The sequence below is a fragment of the Rattus norvegicus genome, chromosome 4 (genome assembly GCF_036323735.1).
Source record: "Rattus norvegicus strain BN/NHsdMcwi chromosome 4, GRCr8, whole genome shotgun sequence".
Classification (NCBI taxonomy): Eukaryota; Metazoa; Chordata; class Mammalia; order Rodentia; family Muridae; genus Rattus; species Rattus norvegicus.
The window spans coordinates 150,652,509-150,671,156 of record NC_086022.1 but is presented as its reverse complement, the minus strand read 5'-3'; the positions used below and the strand labels follow the sequence as shown (position 1 = coordinate 150,671,156).

The window sequence follows — 18,648 nt, the reverse complement described above, 5'->3', positions numbered from 1 at the left end:
CCACATGTACACCATGACATATGTACATGTGTACATACTAAATAAACTACAGTTGCAGCCAGCACTGTGCTCCTCAGCAGACAACATGGTGGACCCCCAAGCCGTAGTCTGCTGCCTCTCTGGGCTGAGGCTTGACAGTCAGGCTCAGGAAGCTTACGATGGTCTTTGGTCCTTCAAATCCTCCATCCCTCCTGAGACAGGAGACTCTTTGTCAAGACATCAGCCACACCACAGCCTGAACTGTCCCCTGGCTCCCAAGTGCTCAAAACCCACCTCTGCCTTCCTGCCCCACAGTCCAGTGTCCAGTGTCCCAGCGTGTGAATACAAAGAGAAGTCTTTATTGATAAATAAATTATGATTAGACATTATGACAGTTTGTTAGAGAATAAAAGCTTCGGAGTGCCATCTCCCCAACCCTGGCCCTAGCTACTAGCCTCAGCCTTCTTGCTGGGAGCCTTGGATGAGGTCTTGGGGGGTAACTGAGGCCTTTTGGTGTCCTCGGGGGTCTTTGTCTTCCTGACCCTAGTTGTGGGCTGTGCCTTGTGTCTGACGTCCTGGGAAGGAGTGGGCGCTTTGGTCTTCTGCACCGTCTTAGCCCCCTGAACAACTGTCTCCATGTGGGCTATGGCTGCCATCTCCTTTTTGATGAGGGAAGCAACACTATTCTGGACCTGTAAGAAAGCAAGCCCAGTGGTGGGGAGATGGCTCAGCCAGCAGGGAACCCAGCTCACAAGCACAGAGGCCCAAGCTTACTTCCCAGAGCCCACACATACGCCTGGAAGGACTTGAGACGCACCAGGCCAACAGGAACCTACCTACCTTGCTAGCCGAGGCCTTTGATTTCTCACACACATCTTTGGTCTTCCCATGGGCATCTGCTTCTGGAAGACCGGGGTGCGGGGAGGAATAGTGAGGAGCGAAGGTCATGTGACCTGGGCCAGCTGTCCCCGAGTCTCAGGCCCCAATTTGCAAATTGCTTTCCTTACAACAACATGGGAACATCAGCTTTGTTGCCTACCTACCAATGGTGGTACTTCGATGTCTATTTTATATGTATGTATGTATGTATGTATCTGTATGTATATATGTACATATATATATGTATATATATGCATGCATGTGTGTGTGTGTATATATATATATATATATATATATATATATATATATATATATTTGTTTTGTTTTGTTTTGTTTTGTTTCAGGAGGGTACGGTTGTTTGAGACAGTCCCATGTGACCCAGGCTGACTTTAAGCTCCATACAAAGGTGAAGTTGCAGCCTCTCATGCCCAAATGCTTAAGATGATGGGTGTGCACCAGCTTCCTTGACGGTCTTAAAACTGTCACTTACAACTCCCTGCCAGAACGCTGTCATGGCTGCTCACTGCCCCAGGGTGAACCTAGACTCTGCAAAACCCCCTTGGATTTCTTCTGACGCACCCCCCCTTCCAGTGCAGACAGACACACCCACTGGCAGCTGTTCAACCTCTTTGCACAGAAGTATCTGAGATGCCTCCTCCAAGAGGCCTTCCCTGACCCCGACTCAAGGCTGCTACAGGCTCTCCACTCCTTTACCCAGGTCTAATACTCACCGCCCACTTCCTAGGGAGGGAAGCCCCTCCCACCCCACTGCGGGGGCTGCTGGGGACCCCCTATCCCTGCCACTCATTCACACACCTACCTTGCCCGGTCCCACTGTGTTTGACCTTCTGGCCTATGTTGGCAGTGAGAGGGGCCCCTGCAGCTTTGTCTCGTTTTAGGGGGGCCTCTCGGACCTCTCTTGGCACCGCCTTGGCATTCTTAGGCGCCTTCTCCAACGTGGCTGCTGAACAGGGATAAGCCTTCCGCTTCCGCCCTGGGTTTGGAGCCGCTTTCTCCGTCTTGGCCTTGCCAACTTGGTCTTTCTTCCGCAATCCGGATTCCTTGGAGCCTGTCTCCTTGGTACCTGTAGCTCCCCCACGGGCTTTCGGGGCACAGGTTCTCTTTTTCTTGGGCTTGGGAACTAGCTAAAGACAGATTCTGGGGTTGGGATGGGAACAGACGCTCTGGAGAGCCCTATACCCCGTGTAAGACATCCAAGGGGCCATGCTCCCAACAACGGGGTTAAGAGGAGCGCGGAAACACACCCAGCTCTGTGGCTCTCGCTGCATTTCACCTGGTGTTAGTCTGTGCCTCTCTGCAGTGCACCACTGCTCACTTCTAAGATCTGTGCCTGCCTTCTGCCTATCACCCATTTAGCCTCAAGCCTCACTCTGCCCTGCTCCCTGAAGTCCCACCTCTTAATGTCTCTAGGAATGCAGGCTGAGAGATGACCAACTTCCCAGCTTGCTACAGGTCTGTACGATCGAGCCACCTGCCCCCCCAGACTCCAACTAGGCCCCAGTAGAGCCCTCTAGGTCCCAGCAGAGCTCCCCAGTATTGGGACTTCCTGAAATGGACACTTCAGTAACCACAGGCACCACGTGAGGTTAGTAGAGGCTGCCCCATAGTGCCCCCCCAGAAGGTGGGGGTCAGTGGCTATGTGGTAGGAGCCACACACAGACCATGATACTGTGCGGGCTCCCCACACCGCACAATATGGGTCAGCAGAGGGCTGTGGAGATGTGGGCTGAGGTGAGGAGCAGCACGTGCTAGGTAAAGGTGTGATGTCTAAACCCTGCCCCAAGGCCTCCCTCTCTCCTTTTCTGTAACTCACCTTGAAGCTGCCAGTGGCACCCTTGGCCTTGGAGTTGGCAGGCCTGGTGAGGAGGCCTCGCCGCATGCCAGTTTCCAGGGCCTGCTTCAGCAGGTACTTGAAGCGGGTGGTGCCCACTGTGGGGTACTTATGCTGGATATAGACCTTGATGGCTACAACTGAGGTGCCCTGGCGCTTCTCCCTGGCCTTCAGAGCCTCTAGTACCATACGCAGCATTGTCGGGTTCCGCTGGCCTACTTGGATCCTGCTGCAACTTGGATCTGTGGGATAAACAGAAGGGCATCACCCAGACCACCCTCTGCCCCAGGCAAGGCCTGCTTTGGTGGGGCAGAGCACACACTGAGAACCAACTCCCTGTGAGCATCACTGGCTGTCAGTCTGCGAGCCTTGCACAGACCACTGTCCCTATGCTCATCAAGTCCCCTCCTTTGGAAGAAGACCTCTTGTAGAGGCAATCCTGCGTAGGTGAGCTGCCCAGGGGTATCTAGAACTGTAGCTCTACTGTACTCGCAGAAGTAAATCAGGAAGCTCAGCGAGGCCCATGTTGGCTTCTCTTACACACAGGTCACCTCGAGGAAGGCACCAAAGACCCTGGGGACAAAAACACTGAGAAAGCAACATCTGTCAAAGGCCACGGGGCCCTGTTCAGACTCAGAAGGACTCAAAACAATCACCCTGGAAATCCAGGCATGGTGGGACAAACCTGTTTACCCTGTCACTCCAGACACTGAGGTGGGAAGACTGTTATTACCAGACCAGCCTGGGGCTACAGAATGAGGTGGTACCTCAAAAAGAGGACAAACTCACTCAAAATCCAACTGGACAAAGAAATAAAGCAACCAAATATTGGTAGATGCGGGAGGAAAAGGCAGCACTGAAGGTTTTGTTTCTGTGCCGCTCATGACACAAGCCAAGGTTTTGTGCACCCATGCCAGGTAATTGGTGTCGTCCTGAGCTGCACCCCAGCCCTGACAGCACTTTCTCCAAGGTTCAGATCTTGGGAAATCAACCCTGGATTATTTCTAGCCGAAGTACTGGGCCTGGCATGTGTCTGGGATAAGCCGGTGGGTAAGCAAAACAGACACAGCTGAGGACGGCTGAGGTTGATGGGCACAGTGTCGGAAGTTTTCCTAACAAGATATCAGCATCGTCTGTGGCTCCTAGACTTTGTAGAGGGAAAGTCTGTGTCCACAGCTGGAAAGAAGGTAGAAGTGAAACTCTCTGGGGAGCAAAGAGGTGAGAAGGGGGAGGGGAGGAGGATTTGGAGGGATATGTTCACACTCAAAGCACGTTATATACTTTCTTGGGAAAGGCCTCGGGTGCAGAGTAATAAAAGTAAAAATAAAGGGAGCCTTGCTACATAGCTCTCACTGGCCTGGAGTTCGCTCTGTAGACCAGGTTGGCCTTGAACTCAGAGATCCATCTGTGTGAACTGTGGTGCCTCTCAAGTGTGACACATCATGCCCAGCCCACACAAGTAACATTTTGAAAATGTTTAAAAGAAAACTTATTTTGGGAAGAGGGAAAGTAAAAAACAGTCACAGTGCTAGCAACACGCCCCTCCCCCGACCCAGAAGTGAAAATGCAAGCAGAGGCATATATGAGGGTGCAGGAGCCTGATGTGCTGAGCGTTCGTGAGGCCCTCCCCCTCCCCCACCCCCACCCCCGGCCTGCCACGTGCATGAGCATTCTTCCACCCATGATACGCTCACACAATGGAATACTACTTGGCCATAAAGGACTGAAATGTAAGTGGCTACTACATGGAATGCTTCTAAATGTAAGCGAGCAAAAAGCCAGTCACAAAGCCGTGTGTAAAATGATGGGAGCTCACAGGCGGTGTGAGGCTGGGGAGTGATTGCTAATGGCACAAGTCAGCTTTTCTTCTCAGGAAATGACTCAATTCTGAAACAGACTGTGGCACTGGCCACGCATGATGACATACTTAAAGTTCACTGCACGCTGAACTTGGGGGAGTGGTGCCGTACGGGAATGGGCTGAAAAGCAGCAAGAAAAGGAGAATTTGGGGGAGAGGAATGGGAGAACCTGTCAGCCGCAGGTGAGTGATTTAAACTCCGAGTGATGCTATCAGAATTATTTGCAAAATTCAGACTCAAAAGTAAGAGAAATTGTTAAGTAGAAAGAAACGGCCATAGGCTGGAGAGATGGCTCAGTGGTTAGGAGCACTGGGTGCTCTTCCAGAGGACTCAGGTTCAGTTCCCATCACCCACATAGCAGTTCACAACTGTCTGAACTCCAGTTCTTTGTAATTCCAGTTCCACTGGGTCCAGCACCCCCACACAGACCTACATGCAGGCAAAACACCAATGTATGTAAAAGAAAAAAGAAAAAGCCACATGAAACTACAAGCCAGGAGCCTGAGGGAGTCCTACAGCAGAACCATAGCATCCTGGACCTGAAGTTTTCATTGAGTCCCAAGCCAGGCAACGGGGTCATTCAGTTTCATCCCTCTCCAGGACTGGGTCTCCTCCTCCAAATGAGTGGTGAGGACCACCCTTTACAGCTGCATGCACTTTCTCAGCTGTTGTCATGGGGTTTCTGGGACCTTGGCCTAAACTCAGAATTCCACTCCTTACCTGGACTGACAGCCCCAGGGAGCCCACATGATCCAGGAGGTGATGTGTCGCTGGAGGGAACAGAGGAGGAGGAAGAAACACTGGAGACACTCCCTGGAGCCATGGCACAGGCAGCGGCAGGCCAGGCCAGAGCTCTGTCAGGTGGCAGCCTCCAAAACTCCCGCCTTAAATACCTCCCAATGGTACTCGACCAATGGCCAAATGGGTCTACCACCTGAGCAGCTGGAAGCTGGCAATCAGGCCTGGGAGGGAAGACTCACTCTAAACACAGCTCCTGCCTCAACCCTGGAGACCTGAAGCCATGGGAAAGTAGAGAGGCAGAGTCACTGTGTCCTACCTAGCTAATGGAGTTGGCATGGAATGGGAGACACCTGAGTTGTGGGGGTGCTCACAAGGGTCCCCTAATCCCACCAAGTGGGCAGGGGTCTGTCTACCCTGTTCCAGACGACTACTAGCCTCAGTTTTCCACAAAGCAGCAATTGTGCCCAAAGAAGGGGGTGTTTGGAGGCAGTGGCCTCTCGTGAGGTAAGATGGCTCTCCTCCTGAGGTAAGATGGCTCTCCGATCTCTTCCTTCTGTGTCATTTTGATGTTTTAGATAATACAGTTTGAGATGCAGGGGGAGGTGTGCCTGGGTTTTTATATGGCCTTGGCTGATGGCCACTGTCTTTAGTGTCCTTGGTGTTCAAACACACACTGGGACAGGTGTCAGTTACCGTTTCCCATCACACTACTCAACACTGGAACCCTGGCCTGGGTGAGAGAACCAGCCAGCTGCCCCGACAGGGCTATGACTTGGGAAGGGATCCCCCCCACCCCATCCCCCCACCCCCGAGCCTGGCCATTCCATCTCTTTCCTAGGAAGGGCTGAGTCATCGAGATGAAAGACAGAAGTGACTTCTCAGTGAAACCACATGGGCCTGAGTCAATTACTCCATTGCTGTAAAACACGCTGTAGTATATACGACAAGATCTGATAAAGGCTTGTGCTTGTTCCAGCACTGGGGAAACTGAGGCAGGAGGCTAGGGTGTTTGAGGCTAGCCTAGACTGCAAACCCCTGACTCAAAAAGAATCAAACCAAACAGAAACAAAACAGGGTGGATTAAAACAAGAGGAATCTCTCTCCTGGCTGAATGTCAATATTTCTCATGAAATATGAGACAAACATTTCTCATAGTTGACTGTCAAGGATGTATGAAAATCACACAAAGGCTGAGAGAGCTGACAGGTCAGCCACCTTAGAGGCAACTCAACATTTTAAGATTTATTTATTTCATTTATATGAGTACACTGTTGATCTCTTCAGACACACCAGAAGAGGGCATCAGATCCCATTACAGATGGTTGTGAGCCACCATGTGGTTGCTGGGAATTGAACTCAGGTCCTCTGAAAGAGCAGCCAGCACACTGAGCCATCTCTCCAGCTCGCAACTCAACATTTTATGGAGCAAAGATGAACTTGCTCCATGGCGTAGCCATCCCTCCCTGGGGAGAAACAGGGGAACAAGTAAACAGGAACTTTGCCCCAGTATCAGCAGAAATTTAAGGCAAACTAAAAACTTGTCAGGTAGAAACAGACTAAGCCAATTGTGGGATAGAACACAGCTGTGAGGCTGAGGAGGCCAGCACTGAAGCTGGTCTACCAGGACTCACACCAGTGTGGGAGCAGCCATTGCTTTGAGAAAGGTGGAGGTTGGGGATACCTGGCTAGACTTATAAGCTTCTCCTCTCTGTGTATCATCCCTTTATTTTCTGGAATTTTTCCAGAGAACTCACCCTCCATCATAGGTCTGGTTTGAGAAAGGCTGTGGCCTTCAAAGTTCTTTGCAGTGAAACAATCTCACTCCATTTCTAGAATCTTCCATGGCTCCCTACTTCCTTTGGGGAAAAGTTTGAGATCTTCCATCGGGTTCACAGTGCTTTCCTGACTCTTAAATCCCACAGTTCAATCACACCGCAGGTAGGACTCAGGTTGTGGTTCAGTGGTCCAATGAGAGCTTAGCATCTCTGAGATTCTGGGCTCAACATTCAATACTAGAATTTTACAAAGTCACACCGTGTGGCCTTCGAATGAACTCTAGCTAATACTAGGATGTCACATTTTGTGCTTCTATGTCAAATTAGTGCAGACGGTCCAGAGTTCCCATCTCTGCCCATAGCTATGTGCAGATATCAGTGAGGCTTTGTTGATCTCAGTCTTAGATCTGTGGTAGCCTTGGGCTGTGAGCTACCGAGGGTATGGTGCTTTCGTGATCCCATTGCCATGGGAGCAAGCCCTGCTAGTCTGTTGGATGCTGAAACCCATGGTCCAGTCACTTGTTACCCAGCCAACATCCAGGCAATCTACTGGTCATCAGCTAGTCCTTTACTTGACCATGGATGCTTGAAGCAGCCCAGCAGAGATGGTCCAAGCTGAATCCCAGTCAGCAGCAGCACCTAGCTAGTCCCTGGAGCTGGAAGAAATAACATGTGGTTTGTTGTTTTAAACCGTAAATTCTGGGACTATTTGTCACATAGCACAAGGTTGCTACTATACCAGGCCTAGAAAGCCTTCTATTCCCACCTACTTTCTCTGGAATATGTCTTCCTTTCTCATGTAGGTTAGGTTTGCTCAGGAATGCCACGGCACTGTCTCACAGGTCCCTGACTCTTGAGTTCTGTGGTGGATCAGGGTTGTCTCTGGCACCCAGCCCAACACTAGCACACAGTAGGCCCTCCAGACTTGTTGTGGTGCTATGGCCCCAAGGAGTGAACAGAGACCTGCAAATGCCCAGTGCTAGACGGGGAAGGAGCAATGAGAGGCAAAGAGGCAAACGGGAGCTGGCACGCATGGGGGCTGCAATTTTGATCCATTTGTGGGGCGTTTCCAAGAACTGAGAAATGCAGAGACTCTGTAGTGTAAACATTCCCACGAGCTTTGCTGAAACCCTGCTCCCAGGCTGTGCCAGGATCGAGTTTTGTGTTGGGAAGGGAGTTTGGGAAAAACTCAGAGATCTAAAAATTCTCAGAGGGGTTTGCCACTTGACAGGGAGATAACAGCAAGTTAGGGAGACTGCTGGCAGAAGTGTGCCCTCTGCCAGCCTCCTGACTTCTCTGCGGGGCCAGGCTGGGTGTGTGTGTGTGTGTGTGTGTGTGTGTGTGTGTGTGTGTGTGTGTGCTGACTTCCTTCTGGAACCTTCTCCTCCCGCCTTAGGACATGCTCCATTTTCAGAGACACATGTCCTAAACTCTGAGATGATGAGAGGGCCTCTGCTTTGTACCATGCCAGCTCCTGTGCCACCAGGACACTGAGACATTAATTTCTTAATCAGTGCATCAGGGTGGAGTGAAATTGCAGCCACTGGCAGTGCCTGCACAAACTATATAATTGATATTATACAGTTGTATAAATTGGCATCTTCATCATCTTACACATGAAGAGGCTGAAGTCCAGAAGTGTGGCTCACTGCACACTCAGACCCTAGGCTGCATCGTGGAAGCCCTCTACAAAGCCCATACAAAGATCAAGAAGTAATCCAAGAGGAGGCAAGATGGCTGATCTGGAAAGACATTTGCTGGCAAACTGGATGACCCAAGTTCCATCCCTGGGATCTATGTGGCAGAAGGGAGCTGACTTCCAAAAGCTGTCTTCTGATGTCCACACTCACAATGTGTCATGTATGTGTTCCCGCTCCTCTGATAGGTACAATAAACAAAATGTAATACATTTTTTTTACATTAATTCAAAGTCAAACAATGAACCTGAGGTGTTTTTGGGCAGTGCGCATGGTGTTGGATCATGTGACTTCACAAAGCCTTGGTTCTGTATGGACTTGGACACTTTGGACTGCACATGCTTTTGTACCACACAGTGCCAACAAACTGCCTGAATGGCAGCTCAGATTCCAGACTATTGGATGTTGTGAACTGTAGTGTTTGGTTTGGTTGGTTTTGTTGTACCAATACAAAGTTTTCTGTGTTATTGGAACAATAAGAGTTGAATTGTGGAAAACAAAGACTTACAATATTTTCTTACCATCACTCCTTAGCATGTAAGAATTAAATTAGTATATTTTGGGGTTGCATTGTGTTAGAATGTTTGATCTTTAACAAAATTGCTGTTTGAATGGCTGACTTGAGTTTCATATGTAAATCACTGGCTTGGGAGCTAGGGTGACATCTTAATTAGAAACACTTGCTGTGCAAGGATGGGGCCTAAGTCTGGAACCCCAGCACCTGTGGAAAAGCTGGGTGTGACCCCAACTGTAACCTCAGTTTCTCCACTTTCATATACACAGATGATAGCACCTCCACATGGACACACAGACATATGGGCATATGCATGCATACACACATACCACACACACTGCTCAGTGAATTTTAGATTACGATAATGAAACAATTTCTAACAATTTCTGAAATGGCCTAGACACACTTCTTCATGTTGTACTATGTATTTATGCGAAGAGGCATTCTTGGCATCGAGGATTATAAAACCAAAATATCAATCAACTCTAAAAAACGTTGTATATGCCGTGTCCTACATCATTAAGTATTCAGCTGAGATCTATTCCTTGTGAAAAAGCAAGCAGATCCATCTCATTAGTATGCAAATTTATTTTAATCTTTAATCAATCGTAAAATTGCATATATATCAAAGATTTATTTTACATTAGGTTTCTTTATGATTATCAGTAGGTGTTTGACTTGTGCTCCTATTTAATTCCCTATATATCTGGGGTCACACTCAATGTTCTCAAAGGTAAAGCGACCATGGGTGGAAACAATTTCAGAAATAAGCCCTCCACCAGCTAAGATGTCTCTCACTTTCAGCTAAGAGCCATGGCCTGTGTAGTTTAGGGACTTACCCTGGGACTGGCACTGCATTTCTCTGGAGCATCTCAGGCTACTTGGTACCCCAGGTGTCTCTTTATTGGGGTGACAGCCCTGTCTGACCTGTGATTGGATGAGTGTATTGTATGCTCCACAAATGATGCTTGCTTGGAGCCTAGCAGATGGCCCTGTGGGGACTCCAGAGCTCCATCTACTCTCATAGTGACTGCCAAGGGGAGGCTGACCAGAACATTCTGGTTCTAAAGGGGTATTTTTTCCGAATAGGAGAAGGCAGGAGTAAAGGGGACACTCCTCAGAACAAGTGAACTGGGCATGGAGGAGTGAGGTAGGACAAGGCCAGGCAGCTAAAGTAGCCTACCAACAGCCACTCCTGGCCCATAAAGCATGAGAAACAACCAGAGGTGTGGTAGCCATGGAGTCCCCTTCATCTATGACACCCAGGAGCCTTGACTAGCACATCTTAGTCCCCACCCCTCTGGGCTTGTCCTGATCCTGTTCCCCTGGTTTCTTTTGGGGAATATATCCTACAGACTCCTTAACTATGTGGAGTCAACTTTATCTTGTAGTATCAGAACACATGACAAATGAGGGAGCCCTATATCAGACAATCAGACATAGTTGTTGGCTTAGAGGTGATCAGGTGACCCAGGTCTAGCTAATCAGAAAAAGAATCTCCATCTCAGGCATGGTGATTGTCTTAGAGGTAATCAAGTGACTCAGCTCTGGCCAATCAAATGAATCTCTATCTTAGACATGATTGACTTAAGGATAATCAGGTGACCTAGATCTGCCCAATAAGAACCTAACCTGTTACCACAATTATAAAGGGAAGGAAAGCCCCTTTCTGGAGGGATTTCTGCCACCTCTGAGGATAGGCCTTTGAGTAAAGTCAACACAGAAGAGAGACACAAAGGGTCACAGGTCTGAGCTTCTACATCTAGCCGGCCTGAAGTGGAGGGAAGCGGGGTTTCATGTCTATAAGCCAATAGACAGTCTCTGTTTCAGCAATTGGGGTGAATTTCTTGTCACTTGTGACCAAATGAAACCTTATCACTTATGAAGCAAGCAAGCAAATAACCCCTTGCTGTCACCTGCCCTTGTCCAACATGGCATGAAGAGACTTTCATTCCAGGTCCTGGCACCCTTTCCTCCTTGGAAGATGGTATTATTCCACATCTGAGGCTCCAACCCATTCCTTTGATAAGTGGAGGTGTACTGGTAAGGACAGCTCTGAGCCAAGGTCTAGAATACAGAGTATGCCAATGTCTTCAGCATGCCAGGAAGTAGGCTGGCCACGTAAGCTCTTAAATCTCATACAATCCCCTCAAGGGCAGGTCTAAGCTCCTCTTTACAGATACAGAGGCTTAGAGAGGTCACCATGTCTCTATACTGCTCAAGCTGGGTTTCTAAAATTGATGGAGCTGCTCTATAACATTCCCCAGAGACTCTGGACTGCTTATCCCCACACAGTCTAGTCCTCCCTAGCCAGGGACCAGGGAAGCTTCCCAGTTTCCATCCATTTTGAAAGGGCTTGAGAGCAACAGACTACCACTGCCACCAAATGTAGGAGCTGAGCTTTTAATGCCTCTGTTTGTCTTTGTCCCCATGCAGAGCTGGGCCTGCTGAGGACCCGGCTGTGGTTCTATAGAGGAGGGATGCAGACTGAGGCTGCTCAATTCTGGCACCCCAGAGCTCCTGTTGGCCTCAAACCAAAACTCTGTGGGATAAAGAAAAGATCAAAGGCCAAGGAATACAGCACATCCAGCAAGGTAGCTGGGAACTAGATCCATGAGCATCCTAAGAATGAGGCCTGGTCAGGTCTTGCATTGTGTTTCTGAGCTCTTCAGAAAAGGGTGGCATCAAGGACTCAGCTTCTCCCTGAAGGTGGACATATTTGGCATGGCTTCCAAAACTCCATACTGGCCTGGAACTGTTGCCACTTGGTTGCTGATGTAGATGAGCAAATGTATCTGAAAGCCAAGAGGAAGGGCTGGGTCTCCACAGGACAAGTAGGTTGAGAGACAAGAGCCAAGGTTTTTATACTGAAGGGAGGACCTAGGCCTTGCCTGAGACTCCTGGTCTCAATGCTTTCTTAGTCCTAATGACTGCAGCCCACACTGCTGTCACTGTCATTCATCTCTGTGATCCAGCTCCATTTCTACACAGGCCTGAAGGTCTGGTTCATTTGTAAAAGCCTACTGAGGCTGGGGGAAATACCTTATCTGAGTGCTTAGGCCCTGCCCAACTCCCAAGCAGTCACTAATAAGCAGAGACCATTAAGATGGCTAATTAATTATATTAGTTGGTGTTACCTGTAACACAACTACCAGTTTTGCTCTTTATATACAAAGTGTTTGCACACACACATACACACACACTCACACACTCACACAATTTTCTCTGTGTGTCTCCCTTCCTTCCTCCTTCTTTCTCCTTCCCTTCATCTGTCTTTGAAGCAGCCACATTCTGTCAGGGCCCCGGATTTGGGAGATCCCATCTGGGGTGGGGGTGGGGTGCAGAGAAAACCAGGGCAGGTATGTAAAACAGTGTACAGATTCCAGTCAAACATGACTAGGTCTGCCAGGTTGGGCACCTGAGGACATCCATGTTCCCGTCTGTTAATCCCTTCACTCATATATCCACTCATTCAGTCACTCATTCCTCCCTTCATCCAGGTAGCATTTATTAATCAGCTACTATGTGTTCCATTCTGTCCTAGACACTTAGCCGTAAGCCGGGACACTTGTCATGTTCCTGAGACACAAGCTGAGGGGAGGGGTACAGATCCCGCTGGCCCCCGGGAATTGGGGACTCCAGGCTGGGGGTCTTGGTGGATGGATGTCCTTTGTCAGGCTGTCCCTGTTGAGTGGGGAGCCTCATTTTGCTTTCATGAATTCATTAAAAACAAAGAAAAGAACACTGAGGGAGCCTGCATGACCTCATTCCAACGGGTGCTGCTCCTGGTGGGGGCTGTGGCTGGGGTGAGTGGGGACAGGAGACTCCTACAGTCAGCCACAGTCTCTGGCCAGGCTTAGGCTGGAGCCACCTGGCTGGTCTCCGTCTTGGAGGCAGTGGCAGAGGCCTCATCATCTCCCAGTGGATTCTTGCCGCAGCAGAGCGTGGTGAGCATGCAGTTCCGGAACTGGAAGACAAGAGGCACCAGTCAGGACAGGGCCCTACCACTCCACTCCCTCAACCCCACCTCCAGCAAGTCCCCTCCCTAAGCCTGGCTCCCTGGGGGAGCGTGCTAAATGTATGTTGCCCTTCAACCAGAGATGCCAGGAACACAGCACGAGGGGGTTGTCAAATGACATCCCATGTGTCCTGTGGATGAGTAGGACCTTGTGATCTTATCTAATTTGAGAATTTGTGATTTGTGATTTATTTCCTATAAATAAACAGGGAAACTGAAGCCCAGATCTGACTTACCCAAGGTCACACAGCCTGCATGTGGCAAAACTAGAACTGGAACCCAGAGTCTAGGTCTAGAGACCACATCCTTTTCTGCAGGGAAACTGTGACTTTTAACAGCGGCTTAATCCCGTTCTTCCCAGAACTAGCAATTTCTACAGCTTTACAGTGAGACCATTCTATTCCCAGCCTTGGAACTACCTGACATTTCCTGGTTACTTCTTAAGACAGACTGTCATGTAGCCCAGGTTGGCCCCCAAATCACTGTATTGCCAAAGATAGCTTTGAATTTCTAATCTGCCCACTTCAGCATCCTGAGCACGGAGATACAGCAGTATGCTCACAGCCTGCTTTGGGCGAGGGGGACACACATCCACTATCTAGCCCAGGCTGACCTGGAGCTCAAGATCCTACTGCCTCAGGATTAAGATTACAAACATGGGCGATTGCACCTGGCTTCTAGCTGACTTCTAAAGCTGACTTCCAGAACCATCTGGTCAGGTGTATCTCACAGGACAGGATGGCAGGTCACCCAGAGGACTTACTCCATGAGACGGGGGGATCACCAGCCTGAGAGATCATGGCCTGACAGCAGTCTGAGTGGACCGCCTTCCCTGCCCTCCCCTCCCCTTCCATTCTCTCCCTCCCTCTCCACAAGCCCTGCCTCGACCCAGGCAGCACCTGCTTGTTCATCATGATGTAGATGATTGGGTTGTAGATGGAGGCGGTCTTAGCAAAGAAAGCGGGAAGGGTCATGAAGATGGGGCCGAAGTTGGAGCCCTGGTGGGTAAAGATGTACATGGCCACACTGGCATAGGGAAGCCAGCAGATCAGGAAGAAGATGACCATGATGATGACCATGCGCGTGACTTCCTTCTCTGCCTTCTGAGTGGTAGCCGACTCCTGTTGCTGGGCGGCGGCCTGCAGGGGGACAGACCTGTGTCTAGCCCGAGGGGTCCATGCAAACCCTGGCACCCACCCGGCTCTGGCCACCCAGCCCCAGGGTGGCCCCACTCATGCCTCCTTGACGGTGAAGACCAGCTGCCCGTAGCAGAAGAAGATGACGATCATGGGGATGGTGAAGTGGACCACGAACATGTAGATGACGAAGGACTCATTGTTGACCTCAGGCTTGAGTGTATAGTAGTCAATCCCACATGAACACTGCATGCCCTCGGGGATGTACCTAAGGGTGATAAAGCAGGGAGAAAACACATGCCCAGCCGGACATAAGTGTGGGGTTCCTGGAGGCTACAGTTTCTGTGGGCCTAGGGAAGCATGGTTATTACCTGCTGGCCCCATCGCCAGGTGAGACTTAGCTTCTCTGCCCTCAGACAACTCTCAAGCTCCCTGTCACTTAGTCACACAGCTCTCCTCTCCAGCCTGCTGCCCTTTGGTGGTTACATGAGTAGGCAGAGGATGCTGGGGAGGGGAGCTGAGGCCTTCCCTGTGAATGGGGCAGTGTGACGTGCGGGTCTCCTAGTAACAGCAATAATTTCTACAGTAAGGGTAGGCCTGCTGCGATTATCAGAACCTTGTGCAGCGTCTAGAAACGAGGATGTCGTGATGATATCTGAGGACAGAGACACTGGGCTGCACTCAGAAACCTGAGTGTCCATTGAGTGTGTCTGTAGAGGCCTGCCAAGCCAAGTGAGTGAAGGTAGGGGAAGAGGCCAGTGAGAGGTGAACGGTGAGGGGCTCTGACTCAATCAGGGCCACTGGGTGAGCTCCTGGGATGGGGAGGAGATGTGAGCAGAGAATGGAGATTCTCTGAGGCTTTGTGCATCACATAGCCTGTCCAAGTGCCCAAACCACGGACCCCACCCTCTCTTGTCTCATTTAGATATGGTGGCCTGGAAGCTAGATGAGAACCAGTTTCTGGGGCTACAATGTCACCAGGCATATTGGAAAGGTTCAGCTTCTCCAGGGGCCAAGGTCCAAGGTCAGAGAGAGAGAGAGCTGCCCATACCCAAACTCAACCAAAGAGGATTGTACTTCGGCCTTGGCTTAGCTGAGGATTAGGGACTTGGCCAAGGTGAAGGGTTGGGATGTTCAGCGTTCTCCCTGCTATGGGGCTCAGAAATAGAATCAAACTCATTGGCCTACTACAGTCCCTCTCTTCTCCCTGCCTTAGATCATAGCCTGGGAGAGTGACCAGAGTGATTTTAGGGGGCAAGACCATGTTACATTTTGCCTGGAACCAATTCGAGGGCTCTGTGTTCTAAATGGAAACCCCACAAAGACCTTGCTAGACCCAATACTCAGTGCTATTACCTGGACCAGCCAACCAGTGGGGGAGCAGCACAGGCCAACGCCATGACCCAGGTGAAGGCCACACCCATAATGGCATGATTCTCCCCAAAGCGGAAGTTGCTCATGGGCTTGCAGACCACCACGTAGCGCTCAATGGCCAGGACTACCAGGGACCACAGGCCGATTTCACCTGTAAGGCAGTTAGAAGCTATTAGTCCTCCAGCTCTGACCTCAAGCCAGAGAACAAACACCACAGAGAGGACAGGGGGGCATGGGTGCTTCTGGTTTGAGACTTGTACCAGGCCTTAGGGATTGCAGTGAGTTTGGGCTGGCCAAGAGGGAGGGAGGGAGTGAAGAACCTGTGTGCCAGAGGAAGTGAGCAAAGGAACAGAACCAGAAGCTCTTCTGTTTGTTAGAATTTTAGGCTCATGAGAGAGACCACCGTAGAGTGACTGGAGCTGTGGCTTAGGGCCACACCCTGGCTAGCGTTTTGGCAGAGGAAGAAGAGGGTGAAGAGGGAGCTCCAGATACTAGTCCACATGTCACCCTCAGAAGCCCAGTGTGAGGAAGGACCACATAACAAACTTCTGAATAATGGGAATGCTACCGACAAGAATCCGGATGGCAGATTCGGCCTGGGCCTGACCCCACAGAGACAAGCTCACCAGCACAGCACCCCAGCTTCTGTCCAGAGGCTGGGGGACTGTGATCACAGAAGGTAACAGAGATGTCCAACAGTGTTACCAAGGCAGTACCCTGGGCACCTGGGACTCATGCAAGCTAGACCCACTGGTCACTCTGGCTTTGGGCTTTGTTACACCCACTTCTCCTGTTTCCTCCTACATCCTCTGGAAACATCTCTAAGTCCTAGCCAGGAGACCCTGGCTCTGGTCCTGGCCCTTCAGTATCTCTAACCATGACTTTTGCCTGCTCCCTACCTCAGGTCCCTCAGCTAAACAGGCCCCAGAGCTCCCCGAGATAGCCTCATGATTCTCCAGTTGAGTGAGAGGAAATGTTTAGAAACACCTGGCGTAACATAGTGGTCCGAGACTAGGATCACAACACTTGAGAAGCTGAGGCAGGAGGATCACAAGTTCAAGTACATCCTCAGCTGCATAATTTAAGGCCAGTCTGTACTGGACTGCGTGAGACTGTGCCCCACTCCAAGATAGAAAAAGGAAAGAAACAGATGAATCACTTGAGGTTCCGGGTGTATGGAGCATGCACTCTGGCAGAAGGTTCCGGGTGTATGGAGCATGCACTCTGGCAGAAGGTTCCGGGTGTATGGAGCATGCACTCTGGCAGAAGCTGACAGGGCTGGCCAGGCAGTTAGATGTGTGATTCTTTCCCAGACCAGGGACAGTCCTGAAGGATCTAGACCTATGTGTCTTCTCTAGCTCACTTCTGGTGCTCAGTCTGTGTCTGCTCCAGCTCAGCTGCCTCAGAGGACACCCCCACACAGGACTCCTCAGTGAGACCTTGGCCTATCTGAACCCACGTTTCTTGTATTACTCAAGAACAAGATAGATGAACGAACGTTCAGTGCCTGCTTTCAACAACAGCCGAGCTTGGGGTCACAGTGTTTGTCAATGAACAAGCTAAGCCTTTAGATGATACCGATTACAGGGACCCATTAAGCTGCTGCTTCCAAGCTGCAGAACCTCCCCAGGTCCTTTCACACCCCCTTGGCTCCTATGCTATACCCCAGTCCCTCTGCTCATACCTCCAAGGGTGGCAAAGAAGCCCTCAAGGTTGCAGCCTGTGGGCCCAAAGACAAAGTAGCCATGCAGTGAGGTGTAGAGGGTGGTGGTGAATCCTCCGAAGACCATGAAGAGGTCAGCCACAGCCAAGTTGAGCAGGATGTAGTTGAGTGGTGTGCGCAGCTTCTTGTGCTGTACGGTGACGTAGAGCGTGAGGAAGTTGATGGGGAAGCCCAGCACGATGAGCAGGAACATGTAGGCTGCCAGCATGGAGAACTGCCATGGCTCCGCCAGGTAGTACTGCGGCTGCTCAAAGGGGCTGCGCACCACGCCCGTGATGTTGGAGAAGGGCACATAAAAATTGGGGCCCTCTGTGCCGTTCATGGCTGCGGCCCTTGAGGCTGCCCCACGGGCTGTTCGTAGACAGAGACCAAGGCTGCCTGGCGAGCTCAGCTACCTACGGCTCCCACAGCACAACTCCAGGCACTGACCCCCCCCAGACCCTTATAAAGTGACCTTCTCTCTCTAAGCCAGAGGCTGATTCAGCATCCGGGAGATATCACACTAATACTAATCCCACTGCTGCCACTGGGGCCTAATTAGCTTGCAGAGGGGCCAAGGTGACATCAGGTGGAAGCCCTTAGGTAAAGAAAGGGTGTCTCATCTTGTTTGCCCTGGAGTCCCCCAGGAATTTCTCCCCATGTCACTCTGGTGGCCTCAGGCTGTGACTGGAGTCTTTGGGCCCTAAGTTCATTTCTCCACATTGCTCCAGTTGACAATGTCTCCTCCTGAACTCACCTATGCCATCTCTTCCCAGGATACCCCGGACTTAACCAGTCCCCTGGCCCTGACACCAGCTCACTTGACGGATCTGAGCCTTGTGTACTGTCAGCTCCGCTCCATCACCTCCAGTCTCACCCTACCCCAGCCCAGCGGCTCGATAACTATTTGTTACATTCAATTGGAATTTGCTCACTCACTTGTTCATTAAACATTCATGAGCCAGCCACTTGGGAGACCAAGGAGGCGCCCCCTGGCCCTGCTCAGAGTGCTTCTAGCTTGAGCAAGACTCAGCCAGGGGAGGAAGCACATTCCAGTCCAGGGAGGGATGACCAAGGGCTATGGAGATGGGAGTGGCCAGCTAGGTACCATCCCTGCACGAG

General features: G+C 50.5%; 2 protein-coding genes across 2 annotated transcripts; both read right to left on the bottom strand.

Moving 5' to 3' along the window:
- Nucleotides 1–310: 310 nt before the first annotated feature.
- On the bottom strand, nucleotides 311–5,430 carry H1f8 (H1.8 linker histone). The gene is made up of 5 exons (NM_001109351.1): nucleotides 5,290–5,430; nucleotides 2,693–2,952; nucleotides 1,679–2,003; nucleotides 820–881; nucleotides 311–671 (listed from the first exon to the last, which is right to left on the bottom strand). Exons 1-5 carry the CDS (start codon nucleotides 5,390–5,392, stop codon nucleotides 423–425), a joined length of 999 nt encoding a protein of 332 aa, NP_001102821.1. The 5' UTR covers nucleotides 5,393–5,430; the 3' UTR covers nucleotides 311–422.
- A 7,359-nt stretch (nucleotides 5,431–12,789) lies between these two features.
- Rho (rhodopsin) lies at nucleotides 12,790–17,952 on the bottom strand. Its single transcript, NM_033441.1, has 5 exons — nucleotides 17,509–17,952; nucleotides 15,807–15,975; nucleotides 14,553–14,718; nucleotides 14,214–14,453; nucleotides 12,790–13,263 (listed from the first exon to the last, which is right to left on the bottom strand). The coding sequence occupies exons 1-5, from the start codon at nucleotides 17,867–17,869 to the stop codon at nucleotides 13,153–13,155; spliced, it is 1,047 nt and encodes a 348-aa protein (NP_254276.1). The 5' UTR covers nucleotides 17,870–17,952; the 3' UTR covers nucleotides 12,790–13,152.
- Between the last annotated feature and the right edge of the window lie 696 nt (nucleotides 17,953–18,648).